Source organism: Plecotus auritus (genome assembly GCF_963455305.1).
Source record: "Plecotus auritus genome assembly, chromosome: 7".
Lineage (NCBI taxonomy): Eukaryota > Metazoa > Chordata > Mammalia > Chiroptera > Vespertilionidae > Plecotus > Plecotus auritus.
In genome coordinates this window covers 106,737,910-106,757,647 of record NC_137774.1, presented here as the reverse complement: position 1 = coordinate 106,757,647, position 19,738 = coordinate 106,737,910, and the positions used below count along the sequence as shown (strand labels likewise).

General features: G+C 39.4%; 1 protein-coding gene across 5 annotated transcripts in view; it reads right to left on the bottom strand.

Moving 5' to 3' along the window:
* PGGT1B (protein geranylgeranyltransferase type I subunit beta) overlaps positions 1 to 19,738 on the bottom strand; it is a 46,751-nt gene that overhangs the window by 20,478 nt on the left and 6,535 nt on the right. For 3 of the 5 annotated variants that reach the window (XM_080680292.1, XM_080680291.1, XM_080680293.1), the window contains exons 2-5: positions 15,891 to 16,009; positions 6,206 to 6,273; positions 3,747 to 3,898; positions 2,140 to 2,272 (exon numbers count right to left, since the gene is read on the bottom strand). In XM_080680292.1, the coding sequence (XP_080536418.1) occupies positions 2,140 to 2,272; positions 3,747 to 3,898; positions 6,206 to 6,273; positions 15,891 to 16,009 (472 nt within the window). Of the gene's footprint in view, positions 1 to 2,139; positions 2,273 to 3,746; positions 3,899 to 6,205; positions 6,274 to 6,976; positions 7,026 to 15,886; positions 16,010 to 19,738 lie in introns of those variants that run through there. The other 2 variants (XM_080680294.1, XM_080680295.1) reach the window with 2 other exon arrangements.

Below are 19,738 nucleotides of genomic sequence, written 5' to 3'. Positions count from 1 at the left end.
ACGGTATGGTACCTTTGAGTAAGAAACTGGAAGAGAGATAAAAATATATATATATGCTCATCAAAAAGAATTATAGGAAAGACAAATAAAAAATTAGAAGAATGGTTACCTACAGAGCAAATGAGAATAAGGTGGTAAACATTGTGGTTAAAAATGGGAGTGGATGATGAAAAGGACAGGAGGCCTCCATGAGTTACAATCTCTGAATATACATTTTTACATAGTTCTGACTTTCAGAACCAGGTTAATATTTCATTTTTAAAAAAATCCTCACCCAAGGATATGTTTTTATTAATCTTTTAGATGGAAAGTGGGGGGAAAAGATGGGGAGAGGGAGATACATCGACGTGAGAAACAGCTATCAGTTCCCTCCCATACGCGTCCCAATCGAGGATTGCACTCTCAACCTAGGTATGTGCTCTGACCGGGAATCAAACCTGAAACCTTTGGTATACGGGAAGATGCTCCAACCAACTGAGCCACCTGGCCAGGGGAGGTTAATATTTCACATATTAAGTGTATAAAATCAACAAAGAATGTGTGTATGTGTGTGTATGAGGGAGAGGGTATGTCCTAAAAAGGAACCCAAACTGAAACAAACTTGTTTCTCCAATAAATACCAAAAATTAAAGGGGAAAAATAAAAGAAGTAAACTAAGTATTTCTGAAATATACTATTCTGAATATATACCCTCGGGCTCTAAATAAAAAGACTCATTCTGGATAATGAAGCTCTGTTTGTCAGTACCAGAGAAGGGAGTTAATATGAAAAGAGAAGGATTAAAATGAATCTTGTGATGTAGGATTGAAATCTGAAGTATCAGTATGAACTCCTGGTTTTTAATATATAGATAAATAGATACAGAAATAGAAATAGATGTGTTTAAGGGAGCGTCTGTGTATACTTGCATACATATATACATTTCCTACCTCTGCTTGCTGAGAAAGGGGCTAGAAGCAATATTGTACTAATACCAATAGCACATTGATATTGGGACAAATCCTGGTTTCTAAACCCCACTCTCCAATAAGAAGAACCAGGGGTCCTTGCAGAAACGACTAAGTCCAGAGCTGAGGCTGGAAAAAAAAAAAAAGATGAACCTAGAAATATCTTGTGTCAAAGAAAGCAAAGAGATACTCAAAGAATGAAGGGGATATGTCAAAAAGGCAAAGAGCTTGCTGAAGGGTTTCTCACTGGCCAAATCTGGGACAATCTGAGCATCAAAATATTGGGAAGTAATAAACCTGGGAAGCAGCACTTCCATTTATCCAGTTTTATATAAGAGACTAAAAAGTAGAACAAAAAATAATTCTGGCTGAGATTAAGATTTCCTTATAGCTATCGATAAAAAGATTAAATTGTACTGTGTGAAAGAAAAACATATCTACTTGGTATTCTCCTTAAAATAAACCTTAGATTTTAAAAAATTACTAAGAAACCAAAAACATTTATTGTCAGCCCAGTCAATCTTGTTATACTTGGGTCTTGCAAGTCAAAATGGCTTAAGGAACTCACACCTCACATGCAATATAGGAATCATCTCACCAAGGATGCCAAAATTTCCCATTATGCTTGGCCAAGACTCCTCAGTGGTCCCTGCTAGGATGGACTATTACTGTTTGCCTTTGAGATTTTACTATTTTTCCTGCTTTTAAGGCAGACCATTCTCTTTCTGAAAAAGACAATGTTTCTTTAGGTACAATCAGATCACATTTTAATTTTAATGGTCGAGAAAATCTGTCCTTGAAGACTATTTCTATATGACTGGCCTGATATATGACATACCCAAAAAGCAATCTTATTACCCTTATTTCCAAATTCTTGCTGGAAGAGATGAGGTATGCAATACACTGTAGCCCCAATAGACCAACAATAATAACATTTTAAAAAGTCAATTTAGTCCTGGCCAGTATGGCTCAGTTGGTTGAGTGTCGTCCCATGCATCAAGAGGTCCCCGGTTTGATTCCCAGTCAGGCACATGGCTGGGTTGTGGGCTCAATCACCAGTAGGAGGTGGGCAGGAGGCAGCCAACTGTTATTTCTCTCTCATCTATGTTTCTCTTTCTCTCTATCTCCCTTCCTCTCTCTCTAAAATTAATAAAAACATATTTTAAGAAGTCAATTTAGCCACATAACTCACCATACTTCTCCTAATATAGTTGATGGCTTTTTTCATATCCATGCCAGACCAATTGTTGAGCATATAGCAAATACAGGAAGCACAGTATATAAATCGCATGTCATTTTCACTGCCTTCAGGTACTGCACAAAAACTGGAAATAATAACAATATGATTTACTATTAACACTGTACAATAAATCTTATTTATTTTTTTGCAGGGGGGTTAGAAACACCTACTTCACATCTTTTTTCACAGAAAAATCTATCACAAATAGGATTTAAAAATCTAAAAACAGATTTAAAAACCACATACTCCTTGCATTGTTCAATAAAGAATAGGTCTACTAACTTGAATAATATAAAACTATCTCTAAATCATTACTCCAAAGTTCTGATTTCTGGGTAGTTTTACATACTACCAGAGTTACTCCTCCCAGATGCCACCAGTCAGAGTAAGTTGTTCTCAGCCAGAAACAGCTATGGCACACTATGATAGAAAATTAATGGCCAAAAAAAAAAAAAAAAAAAAAAAGTAGCAGGTAAAACCTGGAAACTATTGGGTAGTAAGAAATTCCCAAACCCAAGTTTTGCCATGCGGAATTTCTTCTAACTACGGTATATATACTAGTATATATAGATAATCAGTAATTAGTTTGTTGATTATGGTATTTTAACTTAATTTTTACCTATTTAATTAGTTTTAAAGAGGTAGTCGCCTCTTATCTATTCCTTTATTTATAAACTAGAGGCCCAGTGCATGGATTCGTGCACCAGTGGGGTCCCTTGGCCTGACCTGTGGGGATAGGGCCGAAACCAGCTCTCCAACATCCCCCGAGGGGTCCTGGATTGCAAGAGGGCGGTTCTCAGGTGATGCACCCCAGAATCAGGCTCCCTCCTCTTTGGTTCCGGGTGCATCACCTGAGAACCTCAGCTGCCAAGTCACCACAGCTTGGCAGCTCCTGCATTGAGTGTCTGCCCCCTGGTGGTCATTGCACATCATAGCCACCTGTCAGACGGTCGAACTGTTGCTTAGGCTTTTATATATATAGATAAGGATAAGGTTGCAGTAAACAGACTATGCAAAAGTATTGAGAAATTAGCCACATGTACCTGATGAGATAAATGTTTAGTATTTCCAACTAATGTCAATTTGTTATATGTTGACATTAATTTTCCCCTCATCAAGAACAGCATTTTAAAAATATTGACAGGAAAATAGAGATAATAGTAGACAGGACAGAGAAATAACAACATAGCAGGAATTGTTTGCAAAGTCTTTTCTTTAGGTAGTATAGCTACTGCTTTATCACTTCCTGGGCTTAAAAAAGTTTCACCATAAAACTCTAGGAAAATTCTTCTTTAGTTAGATACACCACACGAACCATCAAATATTAATGAACTCATTAACTTCTTTTTCTATCCTTTAAAAATGTCAAGAAAACTACCTACACTAGAATATTCAATGCTCATCCCTTTCTCCTCCTATCACTATGTCTTAAGGAATAAAAGTTCAGACTAATAATAATTTGTGATAAACTATAAAGTTCTAGTATAGTATTACATTCATTTTTAGTTTCAAAAGACTTTTCTTTAAAAAAAAAAAAGGTAAGAAAGAATGACCCATACCTTCCATCTTCCAGCTGAAGAGCTCTCAAGCCTGCTAAGCAAGCTTCTTTATTTACTCGGCTTAGATCGTCTCCAAGAATAACTAAGCAAGAAAGACCAGTGTAGGTCATTGCTATGTGGCCACTGTCATAAGGATGAGCTATTCCAGGATTCTGAATTAAAAATGAATATGTTAATTAGTAAAATGAAATAAAAACGTATTTCATTAAACAATTTCAGCAAATAGGTAAAATTAAAATGTTGTCTATACTAATTTGTGTAGACATCTGACTGAGAAAAGCAAACATCAATTTTATATATATTCACAGTTTATGAATCCTTTGTTTTTAGATTACCTGCTAAAAGCAATGGGCACACATGGTTGGAGACACCTTGGCAAATTATTGACTGTGACATAGGCAAGTTGGTGTATGGCCAAAGACAGAGGAAAAAAGTTGAAGTAGTGCCTCTTATCAAATCATGTCACCTTCTCTGAAATCACTGCTATTTTTTCCCAAAATTTTGAAGCAGATGATAGCAAAACTAGCAGCAGGCCATTTACCTTCAGATTGCAACTGGATATAAACCTTAGCATACTCAGTGTAGCCATATACTAGCTTGTAACCATTATATAAGCAAGAAAATAGTTTCTATTTTGTGAAACCTCTTTTGACAAAATGATGTTTGCTATGCTTCCTACTGTAGAAAAATATTGGTATTTTGTGCACAGATGAAACATCTACAAAGCCTGTGCTGGTTCTGCTTCTTTGAAGAAAAAGTTTCTCACTTTGTTAGGACTCACTGCTTTCTACACCTGCATGTGCTGGTACCAAAGCCTATGGCTGTAATGCTGAAGATATTTTGCCTATTGCCACAAAGGTCAACAAATTCATCACAACTTAGGTCTTTAATCACTGCCTAGCAAGAGTTTTTCTTTTATTACTAAAAAATGAGAACTAAATATAAAATCCTTCTCTACACACACAAGTTCATGGGCTTCTTAGAGAGCAAGTATCCAGCACTTGAGTGCTTTATTTTCATTTTCTCCAGGGAATCAATAATTAACACACACACAGAATAGTAAGAGAGACAAAATTTTTGTGACAACAGGAATATCAGTGTATATGTACTGTACATTCTTCCAGTAAGTACGGTGGGCATAGCTTTCCCTTAAAGAATTCAGTTCATGCCCTCATTGGTTTGGCTCAGTGATAGAGTGTCAGCCTGTGGACTGAAAAGTCCTGGGTTCGATTCTGGTCCAGGGCACATGCCTGGGTTGTGGGCTCGATCCCCAGTGTGAGGCGTGCAGGAGGCAGCAGATCAATGATTCTCTCTCATCATTGATGTTTCTATCTCTCTCTCCCTCTCCCATCTTCTCTGAAATCAATAAAATATATTTATTTTTTAAAATATATTTTATTGATTTTATGCAGAGAGAACGGGAGAGGGATAGAGAGTTAAAAACATCGATGAGAGAGAAACATCGATCAGCTGCCTCCTGCACACCCCCGACTGGGGATGTGTCTGCAACCAAGGTACATGCCCTTGACCAGAATCAAACCTGGGACCCTTCAGTCCACAGGCCGACACTCTATCCACTAAGCCAAACCGGTTAGGGCTCAATAAAATATATTTAAAAAAGAAAAAGAGTTCAGTTCATAATGTACATTACTAGAGGCCCAGTGCACGAAATTTGTGCACTTGCCGGGGAGGGGAGTCCCTCAGCACGGCCTATGCCCTCTTGCAGTCTGGGAGCCCTCGGGGGATGTCTGACTGACGGCTTAGGCCCGTTCCTCCTGTGGGAGTGCACTAACCACCAGGGGGCAGCTCCTGCATCGAGCATCTGCACCGTTGGTCAGTGTGCATCATAGCGACCAGTCGTTCTGCCGTTCGGGTCGATTTGCATATCAGCCTTTTATTATATAGGACTAGAGGCTCAGCCCACAAAATTTGTGTGCAGGTACGGTCCCTAGGCCTGGCCTGTGATTAGGGCCATTTTCCCCAGCTGCTGGCCCCACCCCCCCCCACCACCCACCCCCGGTTCCCCATTTGCCATCGGGCAATCGGAGCCTGCCGGCTGGGGGGAGAGACCGAGAGGTCAGCAGTTCCCACCCACTCACTGGCCCTGCCCCCGCCATGAGCTGCCCTCTGGCGACCGGTGGGGTGGGGGCCTTGGCCCATGTCCCTTGCCACCCACCCCCAGTTCCCCATTTGCCATTGGGCGATGGAAGCCTGCCGGCCGGGGGGGGACCAAGAGGTGGTCAGTACACCTCATGGTGACTGGTCGAGTGGTCATTCTGGTTGTTCCACCGTTAGGGTCAATTTGCATATTAATTATCCTTTTATTATTTAGGATTAGACAGTTTTCAGCCATATTGAAACTGGGAAGCTTGGTTCTTTCTGTATCCTGGTTTAGTATTCTTTCTCACTAAAATCTCCCCACCACTCCTCTCTTTCCTTCTGACCCAAACAAAACTGACCTTTGATGGATTGAATGGAATACCCAGGTATGAAGAGCCTCGGAAACCACAGCGATTTAGATTTGACCCTAGAAAATAAAAACTTAGTCTTATTTAAAGTATCCCTTACTTTTGTACAGATGCTAAACCAGTTCAATTACATTATCATTCAGAAAGAGACTATTTTAGTACCAAAGCTTTGTCACTACCTCCATTTTCATGCTAGCTAATGCTGAATGCTTACTATGTGCCTGGTCTCTCCTAGGTACTTTATGGAAATTTCCAAACCAGTCAGGTCGAAATAATGATTTTCTACCTGGTACCTTTAGTTTACAACCCAACTCACTATTACAAAATGCTTTTCTACTTTTTCTGTTTGACCATTTTTATGTGATCAACATATTCAATCCCTCATTCTACAGAACTGAAAGCAGAAACCCAAAAGTGACATGTTCAATGTAACTGTTGGTTAGTAACACAAAAGGATCTAGAATCCCAATTTCCTATCCAGTGTCTTTATTTTAACTCATTGCTCTTTACAGAGGAGCAAGCTAAAGATAAAATTGATCTAGTCACAGAATATATATGTGCTTTGTATTTTAGTATTAGACAGACCTCATTCTGAGTTCAATAACCCACTTTTCTTTGAAGTAGATAGAACACTATAAGTTAGCAACTAGTCTCTCTCTACTCATTCAAAATGTTTACTAATACAAATTTTTTTTCTATCTAAATTTTTTTATTTTTCAAGGTATCAATGGAATATAACTGTGAACTTAAGAATATAGTTACATTCATAAAAAGAGAACTCTTGTGCACTGTCATTGGTGGGAATGTAAAGTGGTACTGCCACTATAGAAAACAGTATGGAGGTTCCTAAAAAAATTTAAAAATAGAATTACTATATGGTCCAGCAATTCCACTTTTGGGTATATAGCCAAAGAAAATGACATCATTATCTCAACAAGATATATGTACTCCCATGTTCACTGCAGCATTATTCACAATAACTCATCTAAATATCCATCAACAAATGAATGGATAAAGAAAATGTCACGCACAAATGGAGAGGACTATTATTAAGTCATCAAAAAGAAGGAAATCCTGAGCTCAACCAAGATGGCGGCATAGGTAAACAACTAAACTGCTGCCTCGCACAATTTCAAAACTACAACTAAAAGACAAAACGTCCATCACCCAGAACCACGGGAAAACTGGCTGAGTAGAAGTTCTACAACTAGAAGGAAAGAGAAAAGAGCATTGAGACGTGCACAAGTGCTGAAAAGCTGAGGTACGGAGGTGCGTGAATCGGGCTGGCGGCAGGCGACTGGGTGTGCTGCTTTTTTCAACCCGAAGGGAGACAAGCTCCTGATTACTCTGAACTCCAGTCTCTGGGGAGACGCTGGGGACCCAAACTCCTATGGGGAGAAGCTGGACTGTCTGCCGTTGGGTCGGAAAGTGAGGGTGGCTTTCTTGCAGAGGTGTGCGCAGCAATCATTGTTTACTGCGCTGGGGCGTGGGACATGGGGACTTGGAAACGCGGAGACGCAGAGACAGCTGACTGGCAGCCATCACTGTTTGCCACTCCCTAGCCTAGTGACTCCCTGAGACCCCGCCCCGCACAATCTACAAACGCACCCAAGCTCCACACAGTGGCTTTTGCATACAAATGGTCTGCCCTATCGCAGCTTAACCTAACAAACTGCAGCTCTGGTCAGACAGCTCCGAAACCTCCAAACCCCAAGCAAAGAGGAGAAAACTGTAGTTCTCGCTGTAGCTCCTGCTGGGTGGCCTCAGACAGTAGCTGACCTGCACCCCATTGGAGATCCAGAAGCTAGTGTATCTAGTGGTCAGTGTGAGACACCAGATTTCAACTCCTCACATCCATAAGTGACACATTCAAGAGGCAGACTCAGTGAGCACCAAAGCCCCACTGAAGCAAGTCCTGCCCCATAAGTGTGTCTCCAGCACAGCAGTTCTTCCATTATAGACACAGCGGGTCCTCACAGCCAATTGGCCTGGAGGTCAATTCCTCCCAGTGTACCAACAGCAATCAAGGCTTAACTACAACAAGACTGTGCACACAGCCCACAAAGGGGTGCACCAAGAGTGTCCACCTCAGGTGATAGGCTGAACCACTGGTCACCTACCACTCCATCAACACAGGGAAGCAGCAAAATGTGGAGACAAAGAAACATGTCATGAATGAAAGAAATGGAGGAAAGCAAACTACTGGACATAGAGTTCAAAACCACATTTATAAGGATACTCAAGAATCTTCTAAAAACCGCTGAGAAACTTGATGAGACCTCCGAGGAGCTTAGTGAGACCTTCAAGGACCTTAATGAGAATGCCTAAAAAATGGAAAAGGACCAGTCAGAAATTAAGCATACACTGTCTGAAATAAAGAATATACAGAAATTCAACTGTAGATCAAAGAACCCCAAGAAACAAACCAAAGATCTGAAATATGAGGAAACAAAAAACACCCAACCAGAAAAACAAAAAGAAAAAAGAATCCAAAAATATGAAGATAGTGTAAGGAGCCTCTGGGACAACTTTAAGCGTACCAACATCCGAATTTTTGGGGTGCCAGAAGAAGACAGAGAGCAAAATATTGAAAACCTATTAGAAGAAATAATGACAGGAAACTTTCCCTACCTGGTGAAAGGAATAGACTTACAAGTCCAGGAAGCGCAGAGAACCCCAAACAAGAGGAATCCAAAGAGGACCACACCAAGACACATCATTATTAAAATGCCAAGGGCAAAAGACAAAGAGAGAATCTTGAAAGCAGCAAGAGAAAAACGGTTAGTTACCTACAAGGGAGTACCCATACGTCTGTCAGCTGATTTCTCAACAGAAACTATGCAGGCCAGAGGGAGTGGCAAGAAATATTCAAAGTGATGAACAGCAAGAACCTACAACCAAGATTACTCTACCCAGCAAAGCTATCATTCAGAATTGAAGGTCAGATAAAGAGCTTCACAGACAAGAAAAAGCTAAAGGAGTTCATCACCACCAAACCAGTATTATATGAAATGCTAAAAGGTATTCTTTAAGAAGAGGAAGAAGAAGAAAAAGGTAAAGATAAAAATTACGAACAACAAAATGACAACAAATACATACCTACCAACAAGTGAATCTAAAAATCAAGGGAATAAAAAATCTGATGAACAGAATGGACTGATGAATATAATAGAATCAGGGACATAGAAAGGGAGTGGACTGACAATTCTCAGGGGGAAGGGGTGTGAGGGTTTCGGGAAGAGATTGGACAAAAATCTTACACCTATGGATGAAGACAGTGGTGGGGGGTAAGGGCATGGGGTGGGGTGGGGAATCAGGTGGAGGGGAGCTATGGGGGGGAAAAAAGAGGAACACCTGTAATAATCTGAACAATAAAGATTTATTTTTTTAAAAAAAGAACTCTGACTTTAAGTAAAACATATGTGTAGTCTCATGCTCAGTAAAGGAACTAAGTTTTCTCAGACTATTAAATTATAGTCCAAACTGGCCATGTGACTCATTTTAAATGACTCTGCCAAAGACAAAAATAAAAAGTCATTGGGAATAAAAAAAAAAAAAAGGAAATCCTGCCTTTTGCAATAATATGGATGGGCCTTGAGGGCAGTGTGCTAAGTGAAACAAGTTAGAGAAAGACAAATACTGTTCTCACTTATATCTATACTAAAAAGGTAATATGCTAATTAGACCAGGTTGACTGGCCATCTTCTGGACATCTGACTTCCTTCTGGACAAAGCCATGGTGGTGGGGGCAAAGGCAGTTAGGGGTGATCAGGCCAGCAGGGGAGAGCAGTTAGGGGCAAAATTGGGCTGGCAGGGGTTAGGGGCGATCAGGCCGGCAGGAGAGGGTAGTTGGGAGCGATCAGGCCAGCAGGGGAGGGCAGTTGGGGGTGACTAGGCCGGCAAGGGAGGGCAGTTGGGGGCGACCAGGCCAGCAGGGGAGGGCAGTTGGGGGTGAACTGGCCTGCAGGGGAGGGCAGTTGGGGGCGACCAGGCCTGCAGGGGAGGGCAGTTGGGGGCGAGATCAGGCCAGCAGGGGAGGGCAGTTGGGGGTGACCAGGCCTACAGGGGAGGGCCGTTGGGGGCGACCAGGCCTGCAGGGAAGAGCAGTTGGGGGCGACCAGGCTGGCAGGGGAGGGCAGTTGGGGGCAACCAGGTTGGCAGGGGAGGGCAGTTGGGGGCATTAGGCAGGCAGGCGAGTGGTTTGGAGCCAGTGGTCCTGGATTGCGAGAGAGATGTCCGACTGCCGGTTTAGGTCCGATCCCTGGGATCAGGCCTAAACCGGTGGTCGAACATCCCCCGAGGGGTCCCGGATTGTAGAGGGTGCAGGCTGGGCTAAGGGAACCCCCCGCCCCATGCACAAATTTCGTGCACCAGGCCTCTAGTGTGAAAAATAAAAAAAGCTGAAATCGTAGAAATAATAGATAGTGGTTTTCAGGACTGTGTGTGTGTGTGTGGCAGGGGGGCGCTGGGAGGTGAGTTAGGGAGAAGTAGGGAGATGTTGAGATGTTGGCCAAAGCATACAAACTTGTAAGACAAGTTCTAGGGATCTAATATACAGCTTGATGACTATAGTTAACAATACTGTACTGTATGTTTGAAAGTTAAGAGAGAAGGTCTTAAGTGTTATTGCCACACTAACACAAATAAAGGTAATTATGTGAGGGGACAGAGCTATTAACTAACCTTACGTGGTAATCATTTTGTAACATATACATGCATAAAAATCAGCAGTTGTACCCATATCTCAATAAAACTGGAATAAAGTAAATTTAAAAATGTATAAAATTAAAAAATGGTCACACCCACAATAAGAAAATAGTTATAGTTTTGATAGCTATTAGAAAATCAGCATGATACATACATCAGGTAGGAATGTAGTATCAACAGGGTGGACATGTATAGCTAATAAAAAATCAAGTTGATTTAAAAATAGGCTCTGATCTGAGGAAACCAGCTTCATATCTCTTATGACTGGTACATGACTAATTCATAATAACTGGTTTTTAATCTTCTATTCTTTAAATCAGGTACTATTCTCTATTCAGCTTTATATCCCCTAAAATATATAGAATAGTACCTTATACATTAATTCTTTGAACAATTTAGGAAACCTTACCCACAAATTTAAAACTCTCCACCAAGCATCTTCTCCCATTAACAAAAAAATAAAAAAACATTATCTAATGGTGACAATAATTTTGATGAACATGGTTCTCTTATCCTTGTTGAAGACTTTTAAATTGGTAAGCACTTGCCATTACAAAAACAACAACAAAAAAAACAAAGAAAGACTTGCCATTATATATGGACCCATAAAAATGCTCACACCTCCTTCAATCCAGTAATGATACATCATGTGCACAGAAACACCTGCTGCAGTACTATAATGGTGAAAATTTAGAATAAATAAATACTCTCAAAAGTTTTACATTTTCCTGGTTTATAACTTTTTGTTTTTTAAAAGACTCCAAATGTAGTGTCTTTACAATGCTTGACATATTGTTGGCATTTATTATGAGTTTAATAGTAAGACTTTAAGTTTTTCTCTGAGATATAACCCAATCATCAGGCAAGAGCTAGTTTTGTAGCATAATAATTGTCTTTCAGGTGCAGGCACACAAATAAAGGGATTGTTTTTCCTTCCAGTCGATAGCTAGACACTTATATTCTCTATTAATACACCTATAACAATATATCTCTCTACATGCTCACACATAAGCTCACATATATACATTAAATTCATGTACATATTCCCATTCTTGCCGCTGCTTCTTTCCATCTACCCAATTTCACTTTCTGAAGTAATCTGGATTTTTATGATATACTAGGGGCCCGTTGCACGAAATTCGTGCACTGGGGGTGGGGAGTCCCTCAGCCCAACCTGCCCCCTCTCACACACTGGGAGCCCTCAGGGAATGTCCTACTGATGGCTTAGGCCCGCTCCCCCCGGGGAGCGGGCCTAAGCCGCAGTCTAGCCTCCCTTTGTGGGAGGCGACCGGGCTGATCAGGGGAAGGCACCAGCCCCATCACCCCGCTGCTGCAGCCACTGCCAGTCACCTCAGTCACCAAGGTGTTTTCATCAACACGGACTCCAGTTCCTTCACCATGAAAAAATGACAACTTTCTTTAGGCATTTTCAAGATGTGTCTTTCATAGGATATGACATTTCTTTATTTTTTTTTTTTTATCCTCACTTAAGATGTTTCCATTGACTTTTACAGAATGTGGAAGAGAAAGGGAAAGACAGAGAGAAACATCAAAGTGAGAGGAATACTTTGATTGGTTGCCTCCTGCATGAGCCCTGACCTGGGCCCCAGCCAGGGAGGAGCCTGCAACCTAGGTACATGCCCTTGATCAGAATTGAACCCAGACCCTGCAGTCGGCAGGCCAAGGCATTATCCACTGAGCCAAACCGCCTAGGGCAGGATATGACATTTCTTAGCCCTCCAGCAGCAGACCTTCGTTTTTTTCTCCAGAAGTGTGGTGGAAAAACCCTAGATCACCTTTTTGGATTCTTATTACCCAAGTTACTAAGAATATTACCAGTGGCATACAGGAAGCTTAGCCAATGAGCAGTCAGAAAAGGTGTTTCCTCTGTAGTTCACACCTATCACCTCCGATCTCCGGCTCCACCCCTGCCAAGGCCTAAAGCCTCAGGGACTGGGCAGGGGCCCCCCAGTTCCCTCCAATCGCTGGCTCCGCCCCTGCCCCCTTGGCTCTGATCACAGGCTTGGCCCTGCCCAGGAGCCCCCTGGCTCAGGCCCTTCCCAGGCTGCTCAAGGCCCACGCGGGGCCTACCTCAGAGTGACCTGGGTGCCAGGATGTTCCTGGGACCCAGGCACTGGGCACCTATATATGCAAATTAACTGCCATCTTTGTTGGGTTAATTTGCATACTCACTCTGATTGGCTATGGGCGTATCAGAGGTACGGTCAATTTACATGTTTGTCTATTATTAGGTAAGATTGCTATCTAAACTGCTTCCATGTAACAAAATAAACTAATTTGTCTTCATGGCTCTACCATGGTGTAGGATCACCAAATCGGTGGTTCTCCATTCTTACTGTGCATCACACAGGGATTGCTGGACAGGTCAAAGATAACTGACTATATATACTCAAAGGAATACTATACTCCTATTAAAGTAATAATTAGGGGGAACTATGTAGCAACATGGAGAAATGTATACTGCCACGAGAAAATATAAAAATATGTGCATTATGCTTATAATTAAACAAATGGTACTTATCATTAAAGCCCAGAAGAGAATAAACAAAATAGACACTGGATGATGGCAAGTTAGGATACTAGGTCCTTTTTTGTTACTAAGCAAATGTTAAGTATAAACTTCCCATTTATTCCAAATTTACAACTGGATGCATAGGGCATAGTTTAAAATTTTTTGGAGATTATTAAATGGCACCACCTAGTGTTCCTATTCAGTAGTAGCAAAGCAAAATGAAAGAGGTCTGGCTGCCTAACAGACTCAATTGTATAGTTTCAAAAAAATAGATGCTTCTTAGGTCCTAACCCAAGCCCACATCAAAGCTCTGAGAATTGGGCCTGGACAGTCATATAAAAAAAGAAAAAACAATCCCATGACACTATTAATGGTGGTCATGCCACTTAAATATAATTCAAAAGTGATTTGGTCATTTTCCTAACTTCTAATACCTATTTTAAAAGTTAGGTTTTTGCACTAAGCAAACAGAATTCAAGTGAAGAATATGGCAATTTTTATGTAAAATTTGACATTTATATTTTATGACTATGGAAATAATTCTTCATAGGTCTCAAGAAACACGAGGTTTCCTAGTAAAAGGACACACCTTATACAATCTTTTTCAGGATGTCAAGAGAGACACAGACAAGGCAAATGTAAATTCAATAGCTTAAAAATGTTTTTGTAAATACCTATTTTCTAAATTTCACAGATTAGTTTTAGAATTGGACCTAGATCAATTAAAGAAAAGGCAGGTGAAAGACTTTCTTTCATAGAAATTAGAGATTAAACAGTGTTTCATCCAACAAAATAGTAAATTGAGAATTTAGAATTACAGTTGGACCGTGAAAAGATTTGTGGTGTGGCCCATCAGACATTATGACTAGGGACAGTTTGGAGCATAAACCAACCTCTGTGGGATCTTTGCAACAAACTCTTGATCACAGTGCTTCCAAAAAGGTGCTCTACAATTTTTTAAACTTGCAACATGCTTGAGTTAGCCACAGGAAATTATATTTACATTTTAAGCATATTATTTTAAAAAGGCAACAATCTGCCCTGGCCAGTTTGGCTCAGTGGATAGAGCATCAGCCCTTGGACTGAAGGGTCCTCGGTTGGATTCCAATCAAGGGCACATACCTCAGTTGCAGGCTCAATTACGTGCGGGAGGCAACCAATCGATGAGTCTTTCTCACATCGATGTTTCTCTCTCTTTGCCTCTATCCCTCCCTTCCACTGTCTTTAAAAAATCAATGGAAAAATATCCTCGGGTGAGGATTAAAAATTTTTTTTTTAAATAAAAGACAACAATCTGACTGAAAAATCTACTAAAAATAAAACCATTAAGCAATTTACCTTTTAATATTAAACCACCTTATCTACATTCCCAAACACTTAATCATAATATTTTATGAGATCTATTAATGGACATATACCAATAATGAAAATAACAAAGGACTAGAAAACAGAAAACTGTATTCTAATTTTGCCTCTAGCCTTAACTGCTTGGGTATAGAGCCATTATATACATTGTGGACAAATGACTAATCTCTCTGGAGCTTAATATCCTCATTTGTAAAACAATGGACTATAATATCCCTTGCTCTATACTAGCTTAAAATTCTCTAGTTGTGCCCCTGATCAGAAAAAGGAGCACACAATTCCCAGCCTGATCCCTTGTGTTTCCTAAATACTTGCACAGGTTGATAAGAAGGGTCCCAAGCCTCCAATGGTCTGACCACACACAAATTACTAGGATACCACTACAACTCTGGAGTTAAGTGGAAGGTCAGGGTTAATTTTGATTAATTATTCACAATGTACTTGAGTGCCATACATGGCAGTATATATATTTATATATACACACTTCAAAGCAGCATTGTCAGAAGCCCGGGATTTCATGCTGGCTCTACTACTTAACATGTATGTGGCCTCTGGGCAGGTCTCTTAACCATTTGTACACCATAAGCATCTATAGATGCAAGCAGCGGACCTTTTTTAATTAAATTCAAAATATCGTGGCAGTTAACTGGTTAATCACTCCGCCTCTCATTTTCCTCTTTTGGGTCAGGCAGATCAAATTTAATAAAGTATTTGACAATGCTTTCGAAAATTATAAAATATTAAATAATGTACAGCATTATTTCTGCCAATATCAAATCCAAATAATCAACAAACAGTCATCAATGTGGAAATGCACAACACAGGATGGTGCCACAATTGTGAATCTTTTAATCCCAGACAACTCTAAATTATTCTCCTGAAAGAGTAAATATTAGACTTGTTAAGTGTTATACTTGAACAGAATGGAGTGTTGCATTACAATAAAAACATAGATGAATAAAATATATTAATAGTTTATGAATAAATATGAAGGTAGGCTAATCCAACAACACATGTAATGCCAGGTACCAACTAGTCACACTAAAAATAAAATGCTAAAAACTCACTCACTGTCTTCTGTGGGAAGGACCTGCAGGGAGTAAATCCACTCTATTATATCATCTTTGTTCACCACATCTAAGGAATCCAACATATCCAGCCCAGAGAGCGCAAAAAATGCAATCGTCAACCTAAAAGAAAAAAAATGTAAGATTCCATCTTTACTAGGGAACCACTGAAGTCTTTCTGATTCAAAAACATAATAAATTCATTCTAATTTAAACAAAACTCTCATCTTGCAAATGTAAAAAACTCCCAATATATTCTCATAATTTAGTAATATCAATCAAACCTTTGCTTCAATTTTTAAAAAAGAGATATTTTGGGGTTAAAAACTAATCCCACCCATCTGAATTTATTGAAGCCAGTATATTAATAACCTGAAGGCTAAAAGTAGACTTAAAGAAAATTTCTCACAGCTGTTCAGTACAAATAAAGTCAAAAGCCTGGAAAAAGATATAAAAATCTCAATTTTCACTAATTTGCCAAAAGCAATTATGCTTATGGCTGCTGCTTAAATCTTAAAAAATGTTAGAATAAATCAATTTTTATTCAAATTTGTTTACAAATAATGTGACCTCTTAGAAAAAAACTTACAATGAATTTTGGAAAGAACACTTTAAAAAATACAAATGCATTTCAAATTCATTCTCCCAAAGAGATCATTCTTTGATGGAATGAAAAACTGTAAGACAGCACTTATTCCAAGATTGTATACTAAATCAGAAACCTAAACCTTATGCTTTCATATAAAAACACTATCTTAGTGATTGCTTTTCACATAAAGAGCTTGTTATATATAATTCCTTTCACGTTGAGATGCATTCTACAATGCTGTTTGATTTGAGTATGGTTATGCCATTCCCATATTCTAGTAATTCCTATGACTAATATGGATAAATTAATACTTGAAATGATCTGGTCTAAAATCTTGTAACAGAGCCACTTGAGTCATTCTGTAACCTTGTTAACAGAGATTCTAAAAGAGAATTAAGCCTTAATGCCTAAGGTACCTATTGTATATAGACTTCTTCCCTCTGTATCTAGAATGGTATTATCTAGAATGGTATTACCAACTTGAGGAGAAATGAGAAAATAATCACTTTTTTTTAGATTGTAATGTTCTCTCTGATCCCTGGTTGAAAAAAGCTGGCATCTATTAGCTAATGGGGGGATAAACCAAAGATGAACTTAATCCCAATCAAAGCTTAAGTGCAAAAACTAACACTAAAAAGATATTGGTACACTTAAGAACAATAAATTTTGGGAGACTTAATTATTGAGATTACTGCATATTAGACACTGAGCTAGAAATTTCTCATACACTATCTGAATTTAATTCTAATAACCCACTGCAGATCCACCTTAATTAGGGAGGTGATTTATCTGGTTAAGATCAGGATTAAATAGAGGGGAATGGAACACCTTCATACGGGAAGCTGTAATTTAGAGCTCAGATTTCGTAGTCAAATGAGTTAGGTTCAAATTCTAGGTTGGCCAATTTAGAGCCATATATAACCTGGGCAGGTTACCTAACCTTTCTAAATCTTTCTAAGTGCTTATCTGTAAATTATTGTTACACCTCACATAGTTACTGTGCTTACCTACCCATAAGCAAGCACTCAATAAATGGAAGATACTATTATTGGTATTTTCTCTGTTTCGAAGGGATAGGAGTATCAATGACTACAATCACAGTCTCCTGTTACAGGTCTTTTCTCCAGATTTGGGTTGGCAACCTTTCTCCCCCAGGGAACAGCTCTTCTCTAAAACAAAATGGTATACAGACTTGAGGAAAACTTCTACTAAAATCACTACTCTTGGTAATAAGTATATTTCACGAGATAAGGTCTGCCTTATTTCTGGTATGAACTCAAATATCTATTGAATTAACTAACAAATGAAAGACCTGCAATACTACATCTAACCCTCCTGGAGAGCTCTCACAGGGTTTTCAGTTTTACTACAATCCAGAAAGTGAATGATCACAATCAGATAAAATTAAACATCTAATAATTTAGTTTATTAAAGCATTATTATAGAAAAAAGCAAAAGGAAGACAGACATAAAAATGGAGAACAACATGAGATTGTTGATAACAACCTGTTGAGGCTGAATAAAATAAACATCTTCTAATCAGTAAAAAATACATACTAAGCAAACATATCGAAAGAGCTATTAAAATATGCTGGTATTCTTTACTCAGTTAAGAACTTGAGAAATAACAGTCCATCTCTTAAAATTTCTAGCACAAGATAATGAAGTTCAAAGAATTAAACTAATTTGCTTAAGATTTCAATGTTATATAACCAATTAAAACTAGTCAGGAATTCTGAGTGGCAGTGTGGTGTTCTCAGGAGTGTTTCTCAAATCTGGCTGTACATTACAATCAGTTTAAAAACAAGCAACTAAAACACCACAAACCAGTGGTCGGCAAACCACAGCTCGCGAGCCACATGTGGCTCTTTGGCCCCTTGAGTGTGGCTCTTCCACAAAATACCACGGCCTGGGCGAGTCTATTTTGAAGAAGTGGCGGTAGAAGAAGTTTAAGTTTAAAAAATTTGGCTCTCAAAAGAAATTTCAATCGTTGTACTGTTGATATTTGGCTCTGTTGACTAATGAGTTTGCCGACCACTGCCACAAACAAACCTAGAGAGGCCTGGGCCCTACTCTATGACAGTAAAATCAGAAATTCTGGGAGAAAATTGGGAACCTGGTATTTAAAACAAAACAAAACAAAACAAAACAAAAAACCTTCCCAGGTGAGTCTAATGTGCAGCCAGGCTTTCCCATAGCTGAGGTTCTCCACTGGCAGCAATATTACCCCCCAGGGAACATTCTGAAGATTTTTGGTTCTCACAAATAGGGGAAGGTGCTACTGGCATCCAGTTGGTAAAGGCCAAGGATTCTGCTAAATGTCCTCTGGTTTACAGGTCAACCTCATTAAATAAATACCTGGTGTTTCATAAATACTTGGAGTTTCATTAAAGATATAATAGTAACTCATCTTCTTTTCTGATAAATATTCTTACCTTTGAATATATCACCAATAGCTTATCCATTTCTATGAATATTTGGTTATTTCTAATAAAGTTGGTATCAACATTTCTGTACAATTCTTTATATAGATATGTTTTATTTACCTTTGTCAAAAAGTGAGTGCATAATCTGAGTCGTTGAGTATTTGAAGGTTTAAATTTACAAAGATTAGCACATTGTGGTCTAAAGTGAATATACCATCATGGATGTTGTGGTTCAGTTGTTTGGGTGTGATCCCATGTACAGAAGGGTTGCCAGTTGAATTGCTTGGCGTTGTCCCTGGGTTGTGGGCTAGCTTCCCAGAATGGGGTGTGCAGGAAATGGCTGGTCTATGTTGCACTCTTGCATTGTATTTCTCTCCCTCACCCTTCTCCTCTCTCCAAAACTTAATAAAATTGCCCGTCTGGCATGCTTCAGTCATTGAGCTTTGACCTATGAACTAGGTGGTCATGAGTCAATTCCAGGTCAGGGTACATTCCGGAGTTGCCGGCTCAAAGCCCACTGTGGGGTGTGCAAGAGGCAGCCAGTCAATGATTCTCTCTCATCATTGTTGCTTCTATCTCTGCCTTCCTTTCTGAAGTCAATAAATATATATTTTAAAAATCAATAAACTATTTCTTAAAATTAAAAAAAAAAAAAGAAATATCTGATGGAGCCCTGGCTGGTGTGGCTCAGTTGGTAGGAGTGTCATCCAGTACACTGAAAGATCTTGGGCCTCGGGTTCCATTCCTGGTCAGAACACAAACCTAGATTGCAGGTTTGGTCCCTAGTCCTCAGTCAGGCACCTTTAGGAATATTTCTCTTTTACACCCATGTCTGTC